At 44.8% G+C, this 22,476-nt stretch overlaps 1 protein-coding gene across 6 annotated transcripts in view; it reads right to left on the bottom strand.

Moving 5' to 3' along the window:
• Nucleotides 1-10,421: 10,421 nt before the first annotated feature.
• GATA3 (GATA binding protein 3) overlaps nt 10,422-22,476 on the bottom strand; it is a 31,789-nt gene continuing 19,734 nt past the window's right edge. For 4 of the 6 annotated variants that reach the window (XM_017872494.1, XM_017872495.1, XM_017872493.1 and 1 more), the window contains 3 exons: nt 21,521-21,666; nt 16,025-16,150; nt 10,724-11,880 (listed from right to left, as the gene is read on the bottom strand). In XM_017872494.1, the coding sequence (XP_017727983.1) occupies nt 11,596-11,880; nt 16,025-16,150; nt 21,521-21,666 (557 nt within the window). In that variant the 3' untranslated portion in view covers nt 10,724-11,595. Of the gene's footprint in view, nt 11,881-16,024; nt 16,151-21,520; nt 21,667-22,476 lie in introns of all 6 variants that reach the window. The other 2 variants (XM_017872498.1, XM_017872497.1) reach the window with 2 other exon arrangements.

Raw genomic sequence — 22,476 nt, 5'->3', positions numbered from 1 at the left:
CACTGCACTCCAGACTGTCTCCAAAAAAAAAGAAAGTGGAAGATCATAGTTCATCCTCCTTTTAGCACGGCAGTCCACTTTGACAGTGACATCAGAAGCCTTGGTGAGATTTCTGCATTGTAGCAAAGTTGCATTACCACTGGGAACCCATCTCAGATATGGAGAAGGATAATCCTCCCCCTCCTTTGCATAGACTGTTAAGTATTCTGTTTTGTTTATTTCCCTAAGACATCTTCAAAGGTCCTCTAGATGTTCAGCCAGGCCACGCTTATGCAAGAGCAATAGACAGGGTGGGATCCCACGTGAAGCTGGAGCCGTGGTAATTACAGGGCAAAAAGGTTGGTCTGACGGGGTACGTGGGGTTTCTGTATTAGACATTTCATATTTCATGTGGACAAGTTTGATCCTTTAAGCTCTGAAAACACCCAGAGGGCAAACTGTCAGCACCATGCACAAGAATTTTGCCCTGAACAAAATGACCTTTGAGTTCTTAACTGGTTTCATATTTTCCAGGTCTCTGCATACATATTCCTCTTTGGTCACTCCCTAACATCTTAAATGCATTTATTTGCTGGTAGGATTTGGCCTCTCTGGCCAACAGCCACTGATTAACATCTAGTCTGCAAACCATGTAGAAATGTAATCCTTAACAAAATGAAGGAAGTTCCCAGCAAGCCAACACATTGTATTGATTTGCAAACTTCAGCCCAACTTGAGCATCCCTTCTTACTACATTACAGCTGTCTGTCTTCAGCGAAAATTCATGCTTGCCATTCAGACTCTAGGATCAAGCTGGAACTCTTACTGGTCACACCTTCAACAGGTATTAAGTTCCATTGTGCAAAGCACAATTCAAAGACTTTTAATGGGGCATCCATTGACAGAAATGGGACTCACTTTCTCTCTCTCTCTCTTTCTTTCTTTCTTTCTTTCTTGACAGAGTCTCGCTCTGTCACCCAGGCTGGAGTACATGGGCAAGATCTCAGTTCACTGCAGCCTCTGTCTCCTGGGTTCCAGTGACTCTCCTGCCTTAGCCTCCTGGTTAGCTGGGATTACAGAACACCTGGCTAATTTTTGTATTTTTAGTAGAGACAGGGTTTCACTATGTTGGCCAGGCTGGACTCAAACTCCTGACCTCAGGTGATCCGCCCACCTCGACCTCCCAAAGTGCTGGGATTACAGGCGTGAGCCACTGTGCCCAGCCCAAAACAATGGGACTTTTTTAAATGACAAATCAAGGTGACAACTCTGATTTGGGATATTTCTATCTAAATGTCAAAATCTATTTATCAGTCCTAAGCCAATACAGCATTTCCCTCAAATTTAAGAATCACACTGTGGGCTTTTCTTTTCTATTTTTTATTGTTAGTGCTGAGAGCAGATACACCAACAGTCTCACAATCTAGGACAGGCCCTTGGGGACAAGCGTTTCTGTGTCCTTGGGTAACTTCAACACATCCCAGAGTTTCAGTTTCCGGGGGCGTGACAGAGAGGACAGCAGTCTACCTTAGAGGACCGTGCTGATGGAAAAAGTGGATGGATAGACGCCTCTTTTTCTCCTCCTCTCCTTTCACCTTTGGCCAGCCAGCTGGCTCCGAGGGCAGACATTCTGCCAGCACACTTCTATCTGGGGTAATGGAAAGCAGAGACACCTAATCCCCAAACTTCATCTTAGACACAACTGTAGTTTAAAACCTCTGCCTTCATCGGAGCTGCTGGTGATCCGTCCATGCGGCTGGCAGTGATGCTGCTGCCTGTCCTTCCCCTTCTTCGCAGATGTGCGACGTAACGGAGGAGTGAGCTGCCTCTGGACTCTATAAGGCAACCGTGCAACAGGGTCTGTGCCACGAACAGCCTGGACAGCCAGCCTCAGATGGAACTGATGGTGTGGAGTGCTGGCCAGAGCAGCAGTGAAGTGAATTAAGCTCCAAGTTCCATCCCTTTGTGCCACCCACAATCACATTTTGAGAGCCCGAGTGGCAGCTCCAAGCCCCCTGATCCAACTAAGAGGCACAGCCCTCCCGTCTTCTGTTCGAAGAAAGGGATTGAGTGTCGCCACTTCCTCATTCAGTGAGCCAGAGCCACATTCAGGACTTAATTGTTCTCAGGCACATCTTGTCACCCCAAAGAGATTGTAAACCTCTTAAGGAAAGGGTTGACTTCACACATAGTTGGATTAGTTGCTCACTTACTTGGTATAATTTATTGGGAGCTGAGAGAAAGCTGTTTCCTGCTACTCACCCACCATAGTCTCTGAAGTTTCTGAAGTTTCATTCTTTTTTTTTTTTTTCTAAGACAGAGTCTGGCTCTGTCGCCCAGACTGGAGTGCAGTGGCGCAATCTCGGCTCACTGCAAGCTCCGCCTCCCGGGTTCACGCCATTCTCCTGCCTCAGCCTCCCGAGTAGCTGGGTCTACAGGCGCCTGCCACCATGCCCGGTTAACTTTTTGTATTTTTAGTAGAGACGGGGTTTCACCGTATTAGCCAGGATGGTCTCAACCTCCTGACCTCATGATCCACCTGCCTCGGCCTCCCAAAGTGCTGGGATTAGAGGCATGAGCCACCGCGCCCGGCCTGAAGTTTCATTCTTAAAACAGCCTTTCATTGGGTAGAAATACTGTCATGAAAATGCCTTCATTTATAATTTTACAATGAAAACAGGCAGAATAACAGAAGTCCCTGTCATTTTACTACACTCCACCATTACAGAAAGGTCCCATGTAGCAAGAAGCGATACAGAAAGAGGGTGTGCCTCCCTGCCCTGCTGAGAGATCTTGCATGAAGCAAGATCACCGACACATCTCAGGACATTCATCACACAATGACAAAAATCACACTCTCACCTCACCTTGGGGTCCAAGGAACCAGAGTCATCCTGACTTGAGATTAGAAGACACATATAAAACTGCCCTGGGCTTAGGTAAAAGAATTTCTTCAGTTTCTTATGTCTTTAACAAATACTTTGGTATCAGCTACATGCACAATCACTGAGGCCAAGTTCAGTTGATGAATGCCTTCAGCAAATAAAGCCAAGATTGCGGGCCCCATCTCCAGTTGGGGCTCACTAGCGAACTCTGCAGAGGAGAAAAACTCCCCAACTTCACCTGTCTCATCTGACCCCAAGAGCCCTTCCTCTGCTGTAACCTCTAAGCTGCATCTTTCTGCAGAGCGAAGGACAGCCAGCTCCTCTTTTTTGACAAAAGATGGTTAGGGGATGTGATGACAGAAGCAAGAGGTTGGAGTGATGGCAGGAAAGGGCCATGCACCGAGGAATGCAGGCTGACTCCCAGGCGAGAGAAGGCAAAGAAGCAGACTCTCCCCCTGGAGCCTCCTACGGGAATCAACCCTGCCAACACCACGACTATAGCCTAGTGACACTGATTGTGAGCTTCTGACCTCCAGAGCTGCAAGAGAATACATGCGTGCTGTTGGAGGCAACCAAGTTCAAATAACCATTCGTGAATGACAACTGTTATTTACATGTTAACGTGTTATTTAAATGTTATTTACAAATAATATTTGTTATTTGGAAATAACAAATAATATTTGTTCATTTGGAAAATAACCAAAATAATATTATGTTATTTGGGGAAATAACCAAAATAATATTTGTTATTTTGGAAAATAACCAAATTAATATTTGTTATTTGGAAAATAAAACAAATAATATTTGTGTTATTTGGAAATAACAAATAACATTTGTTACAGCAGCTACAGGCAACTAATGCAGATGCTGACTGAACGAAGGCCGGGCACTGGACGTTGCAGAAGAGCGTCCCTAGAAGCTGAAGATCTCAGTGTTCTGTGGGTCTGTCCTCAGGCTTCTGAGGATCTTCAGACACATCCTGTCTGCCTCGCAGTTTCCCAGGACCTGCTATCTAACAAGAATCAGGGGAGACTGGAAGCCACTGTTTCTGACGGGTGATTTCAGTTTCTCCTCCGAAAAAGGGACCTACTTATGTTCAAAACAGCATAACACTGGCCTTCATGTATTCAACCAAACCTATTGAGTGGGTCTTGCCTGCTGGCCACTGTGATCCTAGCAGGATTCTGGGAGGAGCAAAAGGGACCTGATGCCCCTCCTTATGTTGAACTCCTGTTGGAGGCAAATTACTTACCCTTTCTATCCCATGATTTTCCTACCCATAAAATAAGGGGAGTGATCGTCCCACATTCCAGAGCTTTTCTGAGTCAAGGGAGAAAATCTCTCCAAAGAGTTCAACACGGAGCATGTGCTCAATGGAAACACCCACTGTCATTTGCCAAGGGTTTGATGTGTTACAAGCTTGGTTTGTTAGCCTCTGTGCACTGTGTGAGGCCAGCCTCCCAGCCCATTTTCTCAGGTGGATTACTCTCATCGTCTAGGCTGAGTGAGTCCCAGCGGTTGCACTGAACAAATCCATTCCCTTGTCTTTCTAGGATGGCCCCATGGGTCTGTGCAGTTGTCCGGAGTTCAGAGGTCTGGTTTTCAGAAGAGTGACTCCAATCTGGGAAATTGAGAATTTGCCACCGGAGGCCCATCTTGTGTCAAGGCACTTCAGGTCACTCTGGCACAAAGGAGCCCGAAGATGTTCAAAGTGAAGAACAGGGTGGTTTCACACACTTGGGTATCGAATTTATCAAAGACAGGCCAGCTCGTGTGCCTGGCATGGGAACGGTCTTCCTGGAGTGGAGGAGAGTCACAGAGCTCGTGACTCGGGATCATCAGGTTGGCGATGGAGGGAAAGTCAGGCAGTGTCTGCTCAGAGCTGGCTGTGCCCATGGGTAGAGGCTGTCCTGGAAGCTGCGGGAGGTTGTGGGGCAGTGTGGGCCACTTGTTGTGCCTGCTCAAGCAGTCCCTGTGCTATCCTTGGCATGGCTGTAGCCTAGTAGACCCAATAAAGAGGAACAGAGACTCCCCAACAGTAAGAAGAGAAGGGTGGCCACAGTTTACAAGGTGGCTTTTACTTAATGACCCCTTCCAGTTCATGAGATGAACTTTTAATGACCCTCAAAAAAACAAATGCTATACGCAAGCTTCCCCCAACCCCACCCCCAGAGACCATCAGGTTCAAGACAGCGTTCAGGACAAACCCTTCCTAAGACTGCACTGCACGTGGTCAATTCAACAGCAAGGAGGAAAACTCTGCAGCTTCTGCTTTTATTTATTTATTTATTTATTTATTTATTTAGAGACAGACTCTCGCTCTGTCGCCCAGGGTGGAGTGCAGTGGCACAATTTCAGCTCACTGCAACCTCCCCCTCCTGAGTTCAAGCAATTCTTGTGCCTCAGCCTCCCGAGTAGCTGGGACTACAGGCGTGCACCACCACGCCCGGCTAATTTTCATATGTTTAGCCAGGTTGGTCTTGAACTCCTGACCTCAAGTGATCCTCCTGCCTTGGCCTCCCAAAGTGCTGGGATTACAGGTGAGAGCCACCACACCTGGCTCTTCTGCTTCTTCTAAAAAACAGTTTGGTACTTTACAAGTTTGGTCAATAAATTATTAACTAATTTTATAATTTTTTTAAAAAAGGAAAGACAACAAAACTTTAATTTTCTGGAAGTTTCTTATGCCCACAGGCAGCCCACCCCAACCCCTCAAAACAAAACAAAACCGGATTGGCTGGTTTCCTTGCAGAGCACGCAGTAGTCTGGGCATTGTGCAACCCGCGTCTCTGAAGCAGGGTCCTCTTTAGACCTGTTCTCTGAATGAGGACCTGGTCCTGGGAGCCTCAATTCCCCACACAACATCCCTTAGTTACACAACGCAAGGCCCAAGCACAAAGCCTCCTCCAGGTGTTTACACATCTTTCAGGCTCTTGCTGGGGACCCGGCCCTGCCACTACAGTCAGGGATGAGATGAGTGGCTTTATACAGCATGGCTTTTGTTTAGCTTGAGACCTGTGGGGGTAGGGAAGGGCGAGGGGAGAGGGCCCACTCTCTAAATCCCTGCTCCAATGTGCAGCCTGCCGAACTGCACACAGACATGACAGGGGATTGTAAAAATGCACCACAGACAATGTAGCTAATGGACCAGCGTCCCCTGCACCAGAGCTCAAGGGCGTGTCAGGAAGTGACTCGGGGACACCAGGGTCCAAACAGAGCATCCTAAAAGGAACCACTTTTCTGAGCACTGATCCACTTCCTCCGTTGATCCCCTTCTCCAAAGAGAAAGAGAGACAGGCAGGACAAGGAAAAAAAAAAAAAAAAGACTGGACTCTGGCTATAGCCCTAGAATAGCCTGTAAGCAATTCAGGCAGAATTTCTTTACACAATGGATGAGAGAAATATGAACCAGGCTGCCAAAATCAGCAGGACAAGCAAGCCCTGTGTATTCAGTTCGAGAGGGGCCTGGACACATTTCAGAAAGAGCAGAACAGACTCCTAAGACTGAGGCGCTGACTCGTATCCCGGGTTGACAGTCATGAAATACAAGTTAATTTGCAGTTCACGAGATAGCACTAAGGGCAGATAGAAGTGGAACTCCCCCAACCCATCTGGAATCTTTTTTGTTTATATTTATTTATTTATTTGAGGCTGAGTCTCGCTCTGTCACCCAGGCTGGAGTGCAGTGGCAGGATCTCGCTCACTGCAATGTCCACCTCCTGGGTTCAGGTGATTCTACTGCCTCAGCCTCCCGAGTAGCTGGAATTACAGGCATGCACCACGACACCTGGCTAATTTTTGTATTTTTAGTAGAGATAGCGTTTCACCATGTTGGCAAGGCTTGTCTTGAACCCCTGACCTCAGGTGATGTGCCTGTCTCGGCCTCCCAAAGTGTTAGGATTACAGGCATGAGCCACTGAGCCCAGCCCCCACCTGGAATCTTTAATGGGCTATTCTCCCTTCAGGCTTTCCAAATACCCTGGTCAAAATTATGGGCCAGGCATGGTGGCTTATGCCTGTAATCATAGGCACTTTGGGAGGTCGAGATGAGCGGATGACTTGAGGCCAAGAGTTTGAGACTAGCCTGGCCGATACGGTGAAACTCCATCTCTACTAAAGACACAAATATTAGCCGGGCATGGTGGCGGGCGCCTGTAATCCCAGCTATTCCAGAGACTGAGGCACGAGAATTGCTTGAACCCAGGAGGCAGAGGTTGCAGAGAGCCAAGATTGTGCCACTGCACTCCAGCCTGGGCAACAGAGTGAGACTCCATCTCAAAAAAAAAAATTAAAAAAAATGGGGGGGGGGGTGAAAACCCTTTCCCCAAAAAAATTCCAAAAAAAAAAAAAAAAAATAAAACAAAAAACAAAACTCCAATGAGTCTTAGAGAGTATCTCACTAATTACAGAGTTACAAAGCTCCCAGAGAAATCAAACAGAGAGCCCCACATCATCCTGTTAACTGTCAGCACAGCCAAGAACGAAGCCCTAGTTTCCAGACTCCTAGGACAATAGTCAAAATACGCTCAAATGATCAATGAGTGTCTCAGAATTTCAGGGTTTTCCCCTCCCTGTTCTCTTTGCAAAGCATATGGACAAGACAGAGCTGATGATGTCAAATCTGCTTGAGCTGGAGGGTACAAAGAAAAATGAAGATGTTTTCCAGAAGTTTGCTTCATTTTGAAGGGCAAAAGGTGTTGGTGTGTTGCTCTGCTGATTTAGATAATGGCTAGCATTTTGTTCTATGGATAAGATTCTATGCCATTGTCCAAATGTTTTCTTTTGGTCTTTTAATCTCTCCTTAGCTTGGAAGTTGCAGAGGGCTCACCAATGTCCTCTGCCCATGCAGGATCACAAAAATGGCTCTAGGGGTAGATTTGGGGTTGAGGATGTGGACAGGGGAATGGAACAAGAGAAAATGGAGTAATAATACCTCTACATCTTCAAAATGTAAACAGGACAATTTACCATGAGGAGGAAAACATCCAAGGCAGGCAATGGATTGCGTTGGAGTTTGTGGGTTTGAATTTGGGAACAGGTGTTTCACTAAACTCGAGTCACGTATGCAATATCTGGAAAGAATCTGCACCCTTCACACACTTTGGAACTTGTGAAATACCAAAATGAAGTCTTGTGATGAGGAGTACGCTTTAAAAACAACTTTAAGACCTTAGAAAGCTTTAGAAAGCAAGGTCCGGGTGAGGTGGCTCATGCCTGTAATCCCAACACTTTGGGAGGCCAAGATGGGTGGATCCCCTGAGGTCAGGAGTTCAAGACCAGCCTGGCCAACATGGAGAAACCCCATCTCTACTAAAAATACAAAAATTAGCTGGGCGCAGTGGCGCGTGCCTGTAATCCCAGCTACTCAGGAGGCTGAGGCAGGAGAATCACTTGAACCCGGGAGGTGGAGGTTGCAGTGAGCCGAGATCTCACCATTGCACTCTAGCCTGGGCGACAAAGCGAGACTCCGTCTCAAAAAATAAAGAAAAAGAGGTTTAGAAAGCAGACGCTGATCTCAGAAGGTGAGCTCTGGGTAACCCTAGTTCCATCACAACCTGTCTGCTTAGGGACTAACCCAGAGGCCCAGTGAGAAGCACACCACAGTTCACGCAGTTCATTTTAAAGACGAACAACAATGTAAATGTCACAAAGTAAGAATGACATCACTGGAATCTTGATTTCTCTGTTTCCTGATCTGCCTTTTAAAAAATTAAAAAAAAAAAAAGGTCAACTTAGACACTTGGGGTATTTGTTGATAAATGAAAAAGTGCTTAATCCAGAAGACTATTAGAGGCATTTATAAATAGCAAACTTTTCGATTCCTATGTAATTTTTTTCTATTTGTGGATTTTTAAATGTTTTAAAGAACTAACCCAAATACCTCAGATCTTTAAAAAAAAAAAACCCCCACATATATTTACTCAAATATTCTCCCATAGATGTGCTAATACAACAACTTCAAAAGTGAGGTCAAACAAATTGGAAATTAGTTAGGAATACAATTTACTCAAAAAAAAAATTTAGCAATATTTTAGATCTGCAATCTTGTTCTACTTTTCTAGATTAAACCCTCTTTAGTATTGCTGTTCTACTGTGTCTTATGGTTTTGAAAAAAGAAAAAAGAACCAAACCATTCTGGCCATTAAAATATATGATAATATTCCAAAGAAGAAATTGAATGGGCCGGGTGCAGTGGCTCATGCCTGTAATCCCAGCACTTTGGGAGGCTGAGATGGGTGGATCATTTGAGGTCAGGAAGTCGAGACCATCCTGGCCAACATGGTGAAACCCCATGTCTACTAAAATACAAAATTAGCTGGGCATGGTGGCGGGCACCTGTAGTCCCAGCTACTCGGGAGGCTGAGGCAGGAGAATCGCTTGAACCTGGGAGGCGGAGGTTGCAGTGAGCCGAGATTGCGCCCCTGCACTCCAGCCTGGGCGACAGAACCAGACTCCGTCTCGAGAAAGAAAACAAAAAAAAAAGGATCTGAATCACTGTTATTATATATATATATTTATATTTTACGGCTGTTGCATCATCTGCTAGAAACATCTTAGAAGGTTCAATCCATGCCCACAACGATGAAATGACATTTCTTTGAAGAAGGAATGGGATGAAATGTACCTAAAACAAACCGTAGCTGAGATACTGAGTTTGGGAGTTTTCCACGTGTCCCCCGCCCCTTGTCCAGCCCTAAGAATGTCAAGAATTTGAACTCCCTGTTCTTAAGGTGAAAGGGCATTAACTCAAATCTGCTCATGAAGCAAAGCGGTGGCAAACCTGAAGACACTGGAACTATGTGACAAAACCTCCCAAGTTTACCACGGCCAGCAGTGATTCTTTCCTTCGGTGTTTCAAAAGTAATTGGAAACAACATTCGAGTTGCAGGTCATTAATAAGGAGCCAGAGAGAGCTCCGTTTGCATCTCAGTGATGCTCTACACCTTTACTTCAACATTTAGCTTTAGGTTTAAAATATTTGCCACGATAGCGCAGAGACAATTAACAGATTTCTTTGAAATGTGTGCTATAGTTACACACTCCCTCCACAGGAAAAGAAAACTATACAGCAGAAGTTACAAAGTGGTTATTTAGGGTTTCGAAAACATTCCAATAATCCCTTCACTGTGGTGTCATTCACTCAACAGTAGAAAAGCAAAACAGAAATGAAGGTAAGAGCAGCCGGCTCGTTTCCATCTCAAAGAGAACCTCGAGGAACCCGTCAGCTGCAGTTTGCGTCTGGGAATCTCAGCATACAATCTTCCCAGTCCTCCTTCCATGGGCAGGAGGAGAGCAGGAAGACACACTGCCGCTCACTAGGGGACCCCAGATGTCACCCCAGCCCCAGGATAAATTCCTCCAGGCCACATGTAGAACTCCAAATACTCCCAGTTTTCCCCAAAAGAGATGTTGACTCTCTGGGGTTAGCATCGGCTCCTAGTGAATAACTTAACATGTCTTGTTGTTGTCTCTATTAACTCCTTTCTCTGAAATGAGCTAGAGCTACCAGATTATTCTAGAAGAGCTTGGCCACCACGTGGATACGATGTCATTTTGTAGTTTTAAAATATTTTAACTTTATTATTATGCTTATAATATTATTCCAACAGACTGTATTAAAGGCAGTGATCACTAACACAGAACACGACAGGGCAAAGAGGCAGTCGGGCTGCTTGCAGGACATGGCCTGTCGGGCCGGGGTCGCTGACATGCACGTTGATAGCTCATACACTGCTACCCTCAGCACAGGCTGCAGGAATAGGGACAAGACAGATGACGCCGGACTCTTAGAAGCTATTTAATAAATATCATCCAAAAACAAAAAGAAAAGAAACAAGAAACCCTCCGAGCACAACCACCTTAGGCCAACTCAATGTAATCTAGTTTATTCAACCAAAAATCGAGAGAGAAGGAAAATACTGAAACAACAAAGAAAAGAAAGCAGTTCTTAAGACTAGCAGTAAATAAATTTATACAACAATTCGGTCTGTATAATATGATGAAATAAATCTACATCTTTTCTTATTTTGGTGCTTTGAATTATACATACAAACAACAATTACAGGGACTTGTTCACAAAGCATGTAGGCCTAGTAAAAGGCTCTCTGAAACCCTCAATGGCAACTGGTGAACGGTAACACGGATTGCCCGGAACTGGTATTTCCTTTGCAGAGGCCAACAGCTTTGAACGAATGATTCGCCTACAACTTTTTTCTTTTTTTTTTCTTTTTTCTTTTTTCTTTTTTTTTTTTTCTTTTAATGCATCAAACAACTGTGGCCAGTGAAAGGAAACAAAACTGGCAGTTTGTCCTTTTGAATATCAGACCTAGTTTCTTCTTAATTTCCACACTCTATTTCTCCCATATTCCTTAAACTTCTTGGCATCCTTCATGCCTTACAGCTACCCAGATGCAATAAAGTCATTGTACAGTATTTCTTACAATATAAGTTATATGCAATGTTCAGCATTTTTTTTTTCACAGCACTAGAGACCCTGTTAAATAGGGGATATGAGTCAGAATGGCTTATTCACAGATGGGGTCCAGATTCAGTGGTTGGAACACAGACACCACAGTGAGCTCCTTTGCAAAGTGGCAAACATAATTTTGCTTTCTGCCTTCAAAAACATATATCCATCGCGTTTAGGCTTCATGATGCTGCTCCTGCAAAATGCACGTCGAAGGGGCTGCAGGGACTCTCGCTGGGGGCCCTGCGAGCCTCAAGCAGGGCTCTAACCCATGGCAGTGACCATGCTGGAGGGGTGATGCGGTCCAAAGGACAGGCTGGATGGCGGGTGCATCGGCGTGGGCGTGGTCAGCATGTGGCTGGAGTGGCTGAAGGGCGAGATGTGGCTCAGGGAGGACATGTGTCTGGAGAGGGCGGCCGGGTTAAACGAGCTGTTCTTGGGGAAGTCCTCCAGTGAGTCATGCACTTTTTTGCACTTTTTGGATTTGCTAGACATTTTTCGGTTTCTGGTCTGGATGCCTTCCTTCTTCATGGTCAGGGGTCTGTTAATCTAAACAAAGATCAATTTTTTTTTTTTTTTTTACTTTTTGGCTGCCTCTTAAATGCACAGGCTCTCCCACACCAACAAGGGTTCCACCGGCCGCCCCGGTCAGGGATCCATTTCCATTTCAGCTGGCCCCTTCCTCTCTCCCACTTTCTCCTGTCTCTTTCCCAGGGACGGAAGAACTCAAATACATACAGTTACCAGATTAGAGACCCATCTAATACGATTGTATTTCTCTGGTAACGAAAATGGAGTTCACTTGTCTTATTTCTTTAGAACTTCCTTAGACTATAAGAATCGAGGTAGTGAAGAATCTTCAAGAGGGAAATACCATTTTGTCTACTCTGACAAATCTGCACTTGAACAGCACTCCCCAGGTCATCAGCCTCTAGGTGGTTAAGGCCGTCTGCCTTGAAGAAATGAGGACTGTACCGCTCTACTGAATAACTTGTGGTTGCCTCTTTTCTACCTGGCCTTTGAGAGGTCATAAAATCTTCCCCTAGAATTTATATGTAGCAGGGTTGTACTTCACGAAACCATGCCTTTCTTAAAGGTGATCTTTTTTTTTTTCTTTTTTTTTTTTTGAGACAAAGTCTCACTGTTGTCTAGGCTGGAGTGCAGTGGTGCGATCTCGGCTCACTGAAACCTCTGTCTCCTGGGTTCACGCCATTCTCCTGCCTCAGCCTCCTGAGTAGCTGGGACTCGAGGCACCCGCCACCATGTCTGGCTAATTTTTGTATATTTAGTAGAGACGGGGTTTCACCATATTGGGCAGGCTGGTCTCGAACTCCTGACATTGTGATCCACCCAGCTCCGCCTCCCAAATGCTAGGATTACAGGCGTGAGCCACCGTGCCTGGCCAAAAGGTGATCTCTTGCCTTTATCACTCCAGCAGCAGCTGTAGTGGTTGCAAGTGCTATTTTCACCTAACTCTGACTCTCCACTTCTAACCAGACAAACAGCCAACCAACAAATCAACTAGTATTTAATAACCACCTATGGGGTGTAGAGCACAAAAGGGCACTCATGTTAATAAGGAAAGACCAAGAATGTGCTAGAGTAAAGAGACAGAGACCAGACCCTACTCTGAAGATCAAGAGACTTCAATCTTGAAGACAGCTACCATTTCCCTCTTCTTGATAAACCTCATTTGCCTTTTAAAAATACACTTGCTTTGGGGGCCCAGAATCAAGAAAGGAAACTTTACAAAGTAAACAGAAGCTACTCCCCACAGGGAGGCCGAGGCAGATTAACCCCGACAGCAGACATCTGCCCGGAAGAGCAAACTCCACATCTGGCCACGTTCCCAGGGGAGGGTGGCAAACAGACTCAAGGAGTGAATGTCAGTGTCGGGCCGTTCCTGACTTCCCGGGCTGAAAGCATCGCCTTCCACCACAGTTCTCAAGGGTGGAGAATCCTTGGCTCTGGGTTTTACCTATCTATTCCCAAAGCCAGAAAATCACACCTGAGAAAGGAAGAATTCAAATGGTCAACGTGCTGAGAGCAGCCAACACCCAGCTTCCCGAAGCTGAGCTGGGAGAGGTCACCTGGAGAAGGAGACAAAGCCCCACACTGGAGCTGAGACCTTATTTCCCCCACACCTAGGAAGGCAATGTGACCGACGGCAGGAGAGCCCAGAAAGGTCACTGCCAGAGGAACAGCTCCGGGTTCCTTCTTCCAAGTTTTCATCAAGATAAAGATGCAGCCTACAGAGATGACAGGAATCTACTCCCACATCAAATCTTCACCAAGATGATGTCCAGATACACAGCTCTGGATGCTGACATCTAGCTATACATAGCCGGGTATCTAAATATAATATCTAGTTACACCAGTAGCCACACAACCCCAGATAACCAGTCACAACACCACTGAGAGATGCTGATACCGAGGTAGGCAGTTATCTCAACACCTAGATAAGAAGAAGGAGCTTATGGCGTCCATGTAGAGATGTCTGGAAGGGCAGAGCAAAACGCAACGCGATGACAACGTTAATAGATTGTTATCTCTTACTGTTCAATACACATCAATCGCCTACTTTTACGAATTCCTGGTAAACCAGAGAAGACAGAAAAACCACTCTTGAGGATGAGGAAGTTTCTGTCTCCCACTCACCCGAGCCCAGTCATGAAGACCAAGCTCATGAAGACTGAGGAGGTAGAAGTGAGGCATGCAGAGGATCTGTCAGCTTTTCTTTGATTTGAGAAATTCATATTCTTCAGAAATATATTACATATATATATGTATATGATCAGACACAAGTGAGATCATATCTCATCCCAGCTAACTATTCAAAAAAGCATATAACTAGTTAATCTCCTGTAATTCCTATACTTTCACGGCTATAGGGATGAAATATACATACACACACGATTCGTTACAATTTTGTTGTACTCTAAAAAAAGACATCATTCCCTTTCCCCTGGTTCTCCTCTTAGTTCTGACACTGCCAACCTCCCAGGAAAGCCTCCTGACTCTGAAATGGGCCCCGACTCTTCTACTTTCTCAGCCATGTTACCTTGTGCAAGCGACTTGCTTTTCTGAGTCATAATTCCTTCAAGTAAAACCGAAATAAAAATAATTTCTGCCCTGTCTATATCATGGGACTATCTCAGGCTCAAATGTAATCAAGTAACAGGAAAGTTCTTTGAAATCCATAAATTACAGCCCAGAAATAACTTCATAGGCAGTGCTGATGACTGGATAGCTAATAAACCCTAATGCTAATAGCCTCATAGCTTATAAGCCCAAGTCTTCCAGATTGTAATCATGAATCTCTATCTCTACTGCAGTCAGCAAGTAAATTCCCCAAAGTGAAAACAGAACTTGGATTTAATTGCTGATAAATGTATATGAACCACAGTCCCAGGACCTAAGGGGGAATAAGGGATCGTAGTAAGACTCTAGTTTCATTCACTGAACCGGGACCACAGCGAGAGAGATGGCACAGGCAGGGAAATGAGTGTATAGAGCTCCTCGGAATCACAACAACTTGTTCCCAAGAAGTGAAAAAGAAGCAGGGTGCTGGGGTCACCCTAAGAAGTTCTCTATGACTCAAAAAATCCAACCAGAAAAGCTTCCTCCCCAATTCCCAGGTATTCCTGAGTAAGATGAGTTCATTGCCAGAACCGCCGCAAGCAAACGTCCCTGTCTCCTCCCCGTTCAGCCCCAGACTTTGCCAAAGTCAGGTTGGCCAAGAGAATTTAGGAGAATCAGAAAGAGCTAAAAAGGAAGGAGAGAGAGAACAAGACAGAGAGAGACCAAAATGACCATTTTTGTCTTTGGAATTAACGTAAACTTGAAGCCTCACTAGGATCATGGCCCGTGAGCCAGAACGGTTTCAGGAAAAAGGAAAAAAAAAAACCTGAAAAAAAATTTTTTAAGATTAAGATATATTATGAAATGAGAGGACCCCAAATGGAAAGATTAGAAATGACACAGCTAAACTCAGGTGACTGGCAATTACCATTCTGCTAACATGACATAAAAGGAGAAAATGACAGCTTCTTTTCCCTGGTATGGTAACTTCTCCCAGGTGAGCCACCTTCCTCAGGAGCTAGCTCTCTGCACGTAAAAGTTGGTTCGGACAAAGACATCAGACGAAATCTCTCAGACATTTTTTCCGTGTCTTTTATACGGAGAATCCATTTCAGATTCATAGCACAGATTTAGCCAAGGCTTTTTACCTCTCAGTAACCGAATGGATCCTCTTGGTTTCCAGAGTCCCTGCCACTCATTACAATTCTATTTACCTTTCTCTTTCACTCTCTCTTTCTGCAAAGAGTTTAAAATGTAAGGAAACAACAACATAGGACCGGTGGCTGTTTTTGTTTTCCAAAAGGAAGATTTTGGGTTTTTTTTCGTTATAAACCAGACAGGCCCAGCCAGCACATCAGATTGCTGCATGGTACGTGGAGTGTCCAATGCACACCAAGGGGGTTGTGTGGCTGCCAGGCTGTAAACCCCCTCGGCCTCAGCAAGGCTATGCTAGACAAAGTAGTTTTCCAAGCTAGGTCCTATTGCATCGATTATTTGGAGCCTGTGATCTGCCCCCGCGGTGGGCGATTGACATGGAGAGGGCGGTGGTGACACTGTTTGCCGGTCACCATCAGGAAGGGAGCCCTGTTCTTGCTGGTCCCAGTCTACTTACATTGTGCAGCTTGTAGTAGAGCCCACAGGCATTGCAGACAGGGTCGCCATTGGCGTTCCTCCTCCAGAGTGTGGTTGTGGTGGTCTGACAGTTCGCACAGGACGTCCCTGCTCTCCTGGCTGCAGACTGAGAGTGGGGAGAGAGGAGAGGGTAAAATCAAAACAAATGTTAAATGTGTTGTCATCACTATGAAGACGGGCTTAAAAAAAAAACAAAAGGAAGGAAGAAATTATCATTGAAATCAAAACTAGCAAGTGGCCCACATGAAAGTCATACAGATCCCCAAAAGCTGCCTCGAGAAGAAAAATGTCGCCACTACACTGGAGCATGTCAGGATTGCAGTAACGTGGCCAGAATTTCACCCACCACTCTCCGGTAGGAGCAGGAAGCCAGGGCCTCCTCCCTGGCAGTCTTAGCCTCCTACCCTCCTCCCACAAAGTACACCAGAGGGTTAATTTTTATGGGTGGCAATTTTGAATTAGCCAGCCAATTTTGGAACTGGGCTTTCAGTTGCCTTTTTCACCAAGTCCAGGGCCACAAGAGGTCGTTTTCAAACTCCAACTCAACTCCCAAGAATATCCATCCTCAAATAGGCTCCGGTCATCAGCGAAGGAAGCACAAAGCCAAGCACCAAAAACACTCTGGATCCCAAATAAAGAAATGCTGAGTTATCAAGAGAACAGCCTGCTAACACAACAGCAAATTCTGCAAAGAATGTCTGTGCAAGTGTGTGGCATGCACACATGGGTGACACACCTGAGGAAGCGCTGAGTAGGACATCCTAAGTTGACAAGACCTCCTAAATTTATACAGCCTGCACTTTCTTTTTTTCTCTTTTCGAGACAGAGTCTCACTCTGTCACCCAGGCTGGAGTGCAGTGGTGTGATCTCAGCTCACTGCAACCTCTGCGTCACGAGTTGAAGCAATTCTCCTGCCTTAGCCTCCCTAGAAGCTGCGATTTATAGGCACCTGCCACCACGCCCAGCTAATTTTTCTATTTTTAGTAGAGACAGGGTTTTACTATGTTGGCCAGGCTGGTCTTGAACTCCTGACCTCAAGTGATCCGCCTGCCTGGGCCTCCCAAAGTGCTGGGATTACAGGCGTGAGCCACCACAGCCTGTGCTTTCAAGCTTGGTCACTTCCCATTCACGAAACAGCCACCCTCACTCTCTTTAGGTGGCTGTCACCTAAATTTGATTCACCAATCAAACAAACTCAAAAGACGAAGGAATGTTGCCACTCATCAGGAACCAGAGTTCAAGGATCCAGAATCCCTTGTCTCCTCTGATACCAGTTCACCTTCGTGAAATCAGGCATTTCCTATGTGCTGTTCACGGAGTAGCATAGTTGCAGGTCAAAGGTCAGCCTCAACTTGAATTTTAATTCCTTGGTTGTGTTACTGCCCTAATTTCCTTTAAAAGAGAGATTTTTCTTTCATTTTTTGACATATTTAAATTGATCAAGTGACTACTCTCTGTTCATGCTTTTAAAAAAAAAATGAAAAAAACCGTTGGAAGAAAATGGAGTTGGGTCACTTCTAATATTAACCTCTCTCTCTTCCTCACCTTCTATCACGGAAAAAAAATTTTAACTGCAAAATTATCCCCGTTCCTGGATCAAAAATATTATCAAAGGAAAGGTAAGAGAAGAAAGAGTTTAGTCTCTGTCTGTGATGAAGAAAATTCTGGTATGGTTATAAGAACACAGAACAAGAACTATAGGGATCCTGGTACAGTTTTGTTTTTTGTTTTCCATTTTGTTTTGCTTTGTTTTGAGACAGAGTCTCGCTCTGTCGCCCAGGGTGGAGCGCAGTGGCATGATCTTGGCTCACTGCAAGCTCCGCCTCCCGGGTTCACGCCATTCTTCTGCCTCAGCCTCCTGAGTAGCTGGGACAGCAGGCGCCGCCACCACGCCCGGCTAAGTTTTTGTATTTTTAGTAGAGACGGGGTTTCACCATGTTAGCCAGGATGGTCTCAATCTCCTGACCTCGTGATCCGCCTGCCTCGGCCTCCCAAAGTGCTGGGATTACAGGCGTGAGCCACTGTACCTGGCCTGGGATCCTAGTACAATTTTATATCAATATTTTATCAAGCAAAAAGTTGAAGTCAACACCCAAAACCACCAAATATGGAGAACCCAGTGGCAATTTTGAATTAACCTGAGTGACCCTTTTTCTTTCAAAGTTGCTAAATTGTTCCACAGATATGCTCCTGTGGGATGTAAATAACAGAGTATATTATGACCTTTTTAAACAAATTCTTTCTTTTCTGTATTCTAAGGAACTGGAAACTAAAAACTGCCCTGATCTATCACAATGGAGAAGATGGGAGTCTTTTGCTGTCCATCGTGAACGTAATTCACGTTGTCCATGAGTGTCGATTCTAACCCCATATGCCTCTGCCAGACTGCCTTTATGAAACGTGATAATTTAAGGCTGAAACAACTGTTTCATTTGTATACTCTTTGGGAGAAAGTACAACATAAAACCAGTGCTTAATGATTTTGACAATTAAATTATATGTGATTATTATCTTCCTATAGTGTTTTTTTTTTCTTTAGAAGAGCTACTCAGTTATAGCAGATTAATATCACTCAGGCATCTGGGTTTCCTAGCCCAGCAATTCTGAATGTACACAGTACAAGCGTATAATGCCAACTGGTAAAATCAGAGCTCCAGATGACAAGGTGTAGCGTGTAATCTTTTGCAGTCTATTGACAGCAACCTAAATAAAAGCAAAGGAAGATGCTTCCCGTACTACAAACTTTATGGGAACTTAGGGTCTCTCAAAGCTATACTGTTTGGGTCACTAGCAGGAGGTAGAATATATTAAGGCAAGCAGCTCAGCCTCTCGCTAGTGGTGAGATGGATGAAAATCCTGGCAATGCCAGGGGGAAAAGAATCTATGAATCTTCCTTTCAGTTCTCTCTCCTGTTTCCTTCATTAGTTTATTCAGGGTTAAATATGCATCTCACAGAAGAGCTAGCTATGTATGGGCTGAGTGGTCTTCAGTGAATCTGCAAATGTTTTCAACAAAAATAGCAATCTGGAACTGGAATAAAGGGTCAGGGAATACAGGAAAGAAGAAAACAACGGGTTCTAGATGTTCAGAAGTCAAATATATCTCAGGGCTGAAAAAAGACAGAAAGAGAGAAAGAAAGAAGGAAGGAAGGAAGGAAGGAAGGAAGGAAGGAAGGAAGGAAGGAAGGAAAGAAAGAAAGAAAGAAAGAAAGAAAGAAAGAAAGAAAGAAAGAAAGAAAGAAAAAAGAAAGAAAGAAAGGAGAAAGGAAGAGAAATCTGAATGTGTCCTGTGTTCTATCTCCCTGTAGCTTATGAATTCTGTAGAACTAAAAACATCAAACCGCCCAAGACAGATGATTAAGAAAGAAAAGACAGATGAAAATGTGACAGTCATTGAACTCTAAAATTCAAAGCAATTATTACTCAGAGTTCTAGAGCTTTCCTATGAAAGGTGAGTGGAGACAAAATTGTATAAAATGGAAGTACGATCCTCCTCTGCAATCTGACCAGACACAAGAAGAAAACCCAAGAAAATGTCAAATAAACTTTTGCTCACCAATCAGCCCATACCTTAGACTTTTAATCCTTCTCTTTTGCCTTCTTTACTTTTATTTAAAAAAAAAAAAAAAAAAAAAACTATAATGGTACCAAGACACATTTTAACAAGAAGGTTTTTGTTGGTTTTTTTTTTTCCTCTCTCTCTCTCTCTCTCTTTTTTTTTTTTTTTACTAGGGCCAGGTTTTTGAGTGATTCAAAACATTCTTTTGTGGTGTGATCATATTCATTCTGCACTAACACCTCTAGCCTTTTTTTTTTCTCAAACACTTCTTGTTCTGATACGTTCAAACATCTTGGTGTTTAGGTTGGGGAAGCTGAGTTGTTGTTTATGAGTTATCTCCAGTGCTCAGATATCCGGCAGCTTTTTCCTAGGAAGTCAGCTTTGCACATGAGAGAAAGGAAAAAAAAAAAAAAACCAAACTGCAGGAGGACAGCTGGGGGAAGGTTGAGAAAGTTGGAGAAGGGGGCAAAGGTCAGAAAGAATAAAGCCTCGATATCCAGGATTGTCAAAGATTAAAGTCATGTGGACATTTCCATCCCTAGAAAGTTTTCCTTCTTCGGCTGGGAGCGGTGGCTCATGCCTGTAATCCCAGCACTCTGGGAGGGTGAGGTGGGTAGATCACCTGCGGTCAGGAGTTTGAGACCAGCCTGGCCAACAAGGCGAAACCCTGTCTCTATTGAAAAAATACAAAAATTTGCCAGGTGTGGGGGTGGGTGCCCGTAGTTCCAGCTACTCGGGAGGCTGAGACAGGAGAATTGCTTGAACCTGGGAGGTGGAGGTCACAGTGAGCTGAGATTGTGCCACTGCACTCCAGCCTGGGTGACAGAATGAGACTCTATCTAAAAAAAAAAAAAAAAAAAGAAAGTTTTTCCTTCTTCAAAAGAGGATGTGAAACGTGTTGAGTTGCACTACAATCTGATGGGGAGGGCAAATAATTCTTTAAAAAGCATACAAAGGTGTTCTTTTTCCTCCCTTAGAAATTGATGGATGCTAATGTATCCATTAATCTGCATGGGGAAATCCCCTCCTCCCATATCTACTTGGTGAATGTCAGCACCACATTCACATTTTGATCTCTTAGCTGTGGCTAGAGTTGTTATTTGTCTGTCGCGTATATTCACTATTCAAACTTCCAAAAAGGAGCTTGCAAATGAATGTCCCTTGTGAGTCTTCCTTATAAATGCTTGACAGAGCCAGGTTTTCTCAAGGATCCCTCATGCTTCAAAAGTGTTTTAAAGAATAATGAGAGAGGAGGGAAAAAACTATCACCCTACTGGTAGTAGTTCAAAGAGAAAATAAGACCAAATGCCAGGTATGAGAGGACTCACACGACGTTGCCCCCAGGAATTGCCTGTGGAAAGTTCTCGAATGCTGAGACCAAGAAGGGAGGAAAGTGGCATTAGGCTCACTGGTTGCTGGTGAAGCCTCTGAAATTCATTTAATCAGCTCCAACCATTTCGAAGCATTAGCATAACAAGTCCATCCACTGCACCGAGTCTGTGATCCTTCCTGGGAAGCCACACACCACAACTTCAGGAACCCATTCTGGATGGTTTCTGGAACATTCCATCCTCATACTAAATGTCTCTATCTGTCAAACAGTGCTCACCAATACATTTAAACCAGCTGCGCTGGTCCTGTTCATACCATTATTCTATTCAGGAATACACTGCAGATTTGATAACCAAGAATTCAGTCTCCTTAAAATGTTCACAAGTGACTTAAGAAACACGGATGGGGAAAAAGAGTTGCTCTGTGTACCAAATTTGAAAAAAAAAAAAAAACTATCCCAAGCCAGCTGACATGATTGGAGGCTATCCTGTCAATCAATTTCCTGCAGAAAGCTGTCCTTCCGGAAGAGAGGAAATGAGAAACCGGGAATGGTCAGCGTGGAATCCATCCCTTCCCGAGGACTTACCAGCCTTCGCTTGGGCTTAATGAGGGGCCGGTTCTGTCCGTTCATTTTGTGGTAGAGCCCACAGGCATTGCACAGGTAATGCCCCGTGCCATCTCGCCGCCACAGTGGGGTCGAGGTTGCTCCGCAGTTCACACACTCCCTGCCTTCTGGAAACAAAAGCACAGATAAGCCACTTAGGGAAGGAAAACACGCGGGAAGGCTGACAGCATTTGGAACTGGGGGAAGAAAAGTAAAATGGAGAACTTTTTTCCTTCTCCTTCCTCTTTTGGGGAGCGTGTCCACCCCCACCTCTTTCCAAGACGCTCCAAAGTAGAGCTGGGGAATGCTGTCCCCGCGTGACCGCTCCCCCGACACACATAGAGGCGCCCGCAGAAGGGGTAGATGCATCGTTGCAACAGAACCCTGTTCTTGGCTTGCCCGACCTGATGGAGAAGACCGGGCAGGACTGAGAAGGAACGCAGATTCCAGCTCAAATACTTCCCTGAGAAAATCCTGAGCCCTGGATGGTGGCAAAAGCCAAACATTCCATTCATTTCCCTCAAAGGAAAAAAAGGAAGACAAAGGTGACCCATTATCATCATGGGTCTGTCTATAGAGATTGATTAAATAATGAAGATTAGGATGGGGGAAAGGAAGGATTAATCAATGGCTAGATAGGTGAACAGATAATAGATGTATAGATTGATCAATCGGCTGATTGATTTCAGTAGCTAGGGTTTTAGATTTTACTTCCAATCAAACTGTAAATGTCCCCGGCTGGAGAGGAAGCGATTAGGACGCAGCAGGGGTTTCCATAGCTTTCCAGTCACTGTTACAGAGACTGAAGTTAACGTATGACCCCAGCCAGGGTGTGCAGGGGCGAGATGCAAACTTTAGGCGGGGAACCCGGAAGAGGGGGAGGGAGGGAAAAAGGAAAAGGGAAGGTTTGGGAGGACAGAGTGAAGCCGATCAGAAGA

This window comes from Rhinopithecus bieti, unplaced genomic scaffold, assembly GCF_001698545.2.
Source record: "Rhinopithecus bieti isolate Rb0 unplaced genomic scaffold, ASM169854v2 scaffold_6933, whole genome shotgun sequence".
Classification (NCBI taxonomy): Eukaryota; Metazoa; Chordata; class Mammalia; order Primates; family Cercopithecidae; genus Rhinopithecus; species Rhinopithecus bieti.
Note: the sequence above shows the minus strand (reverse complement) of the source record. Positions and strands in the feature narration are given on the sequence as shown.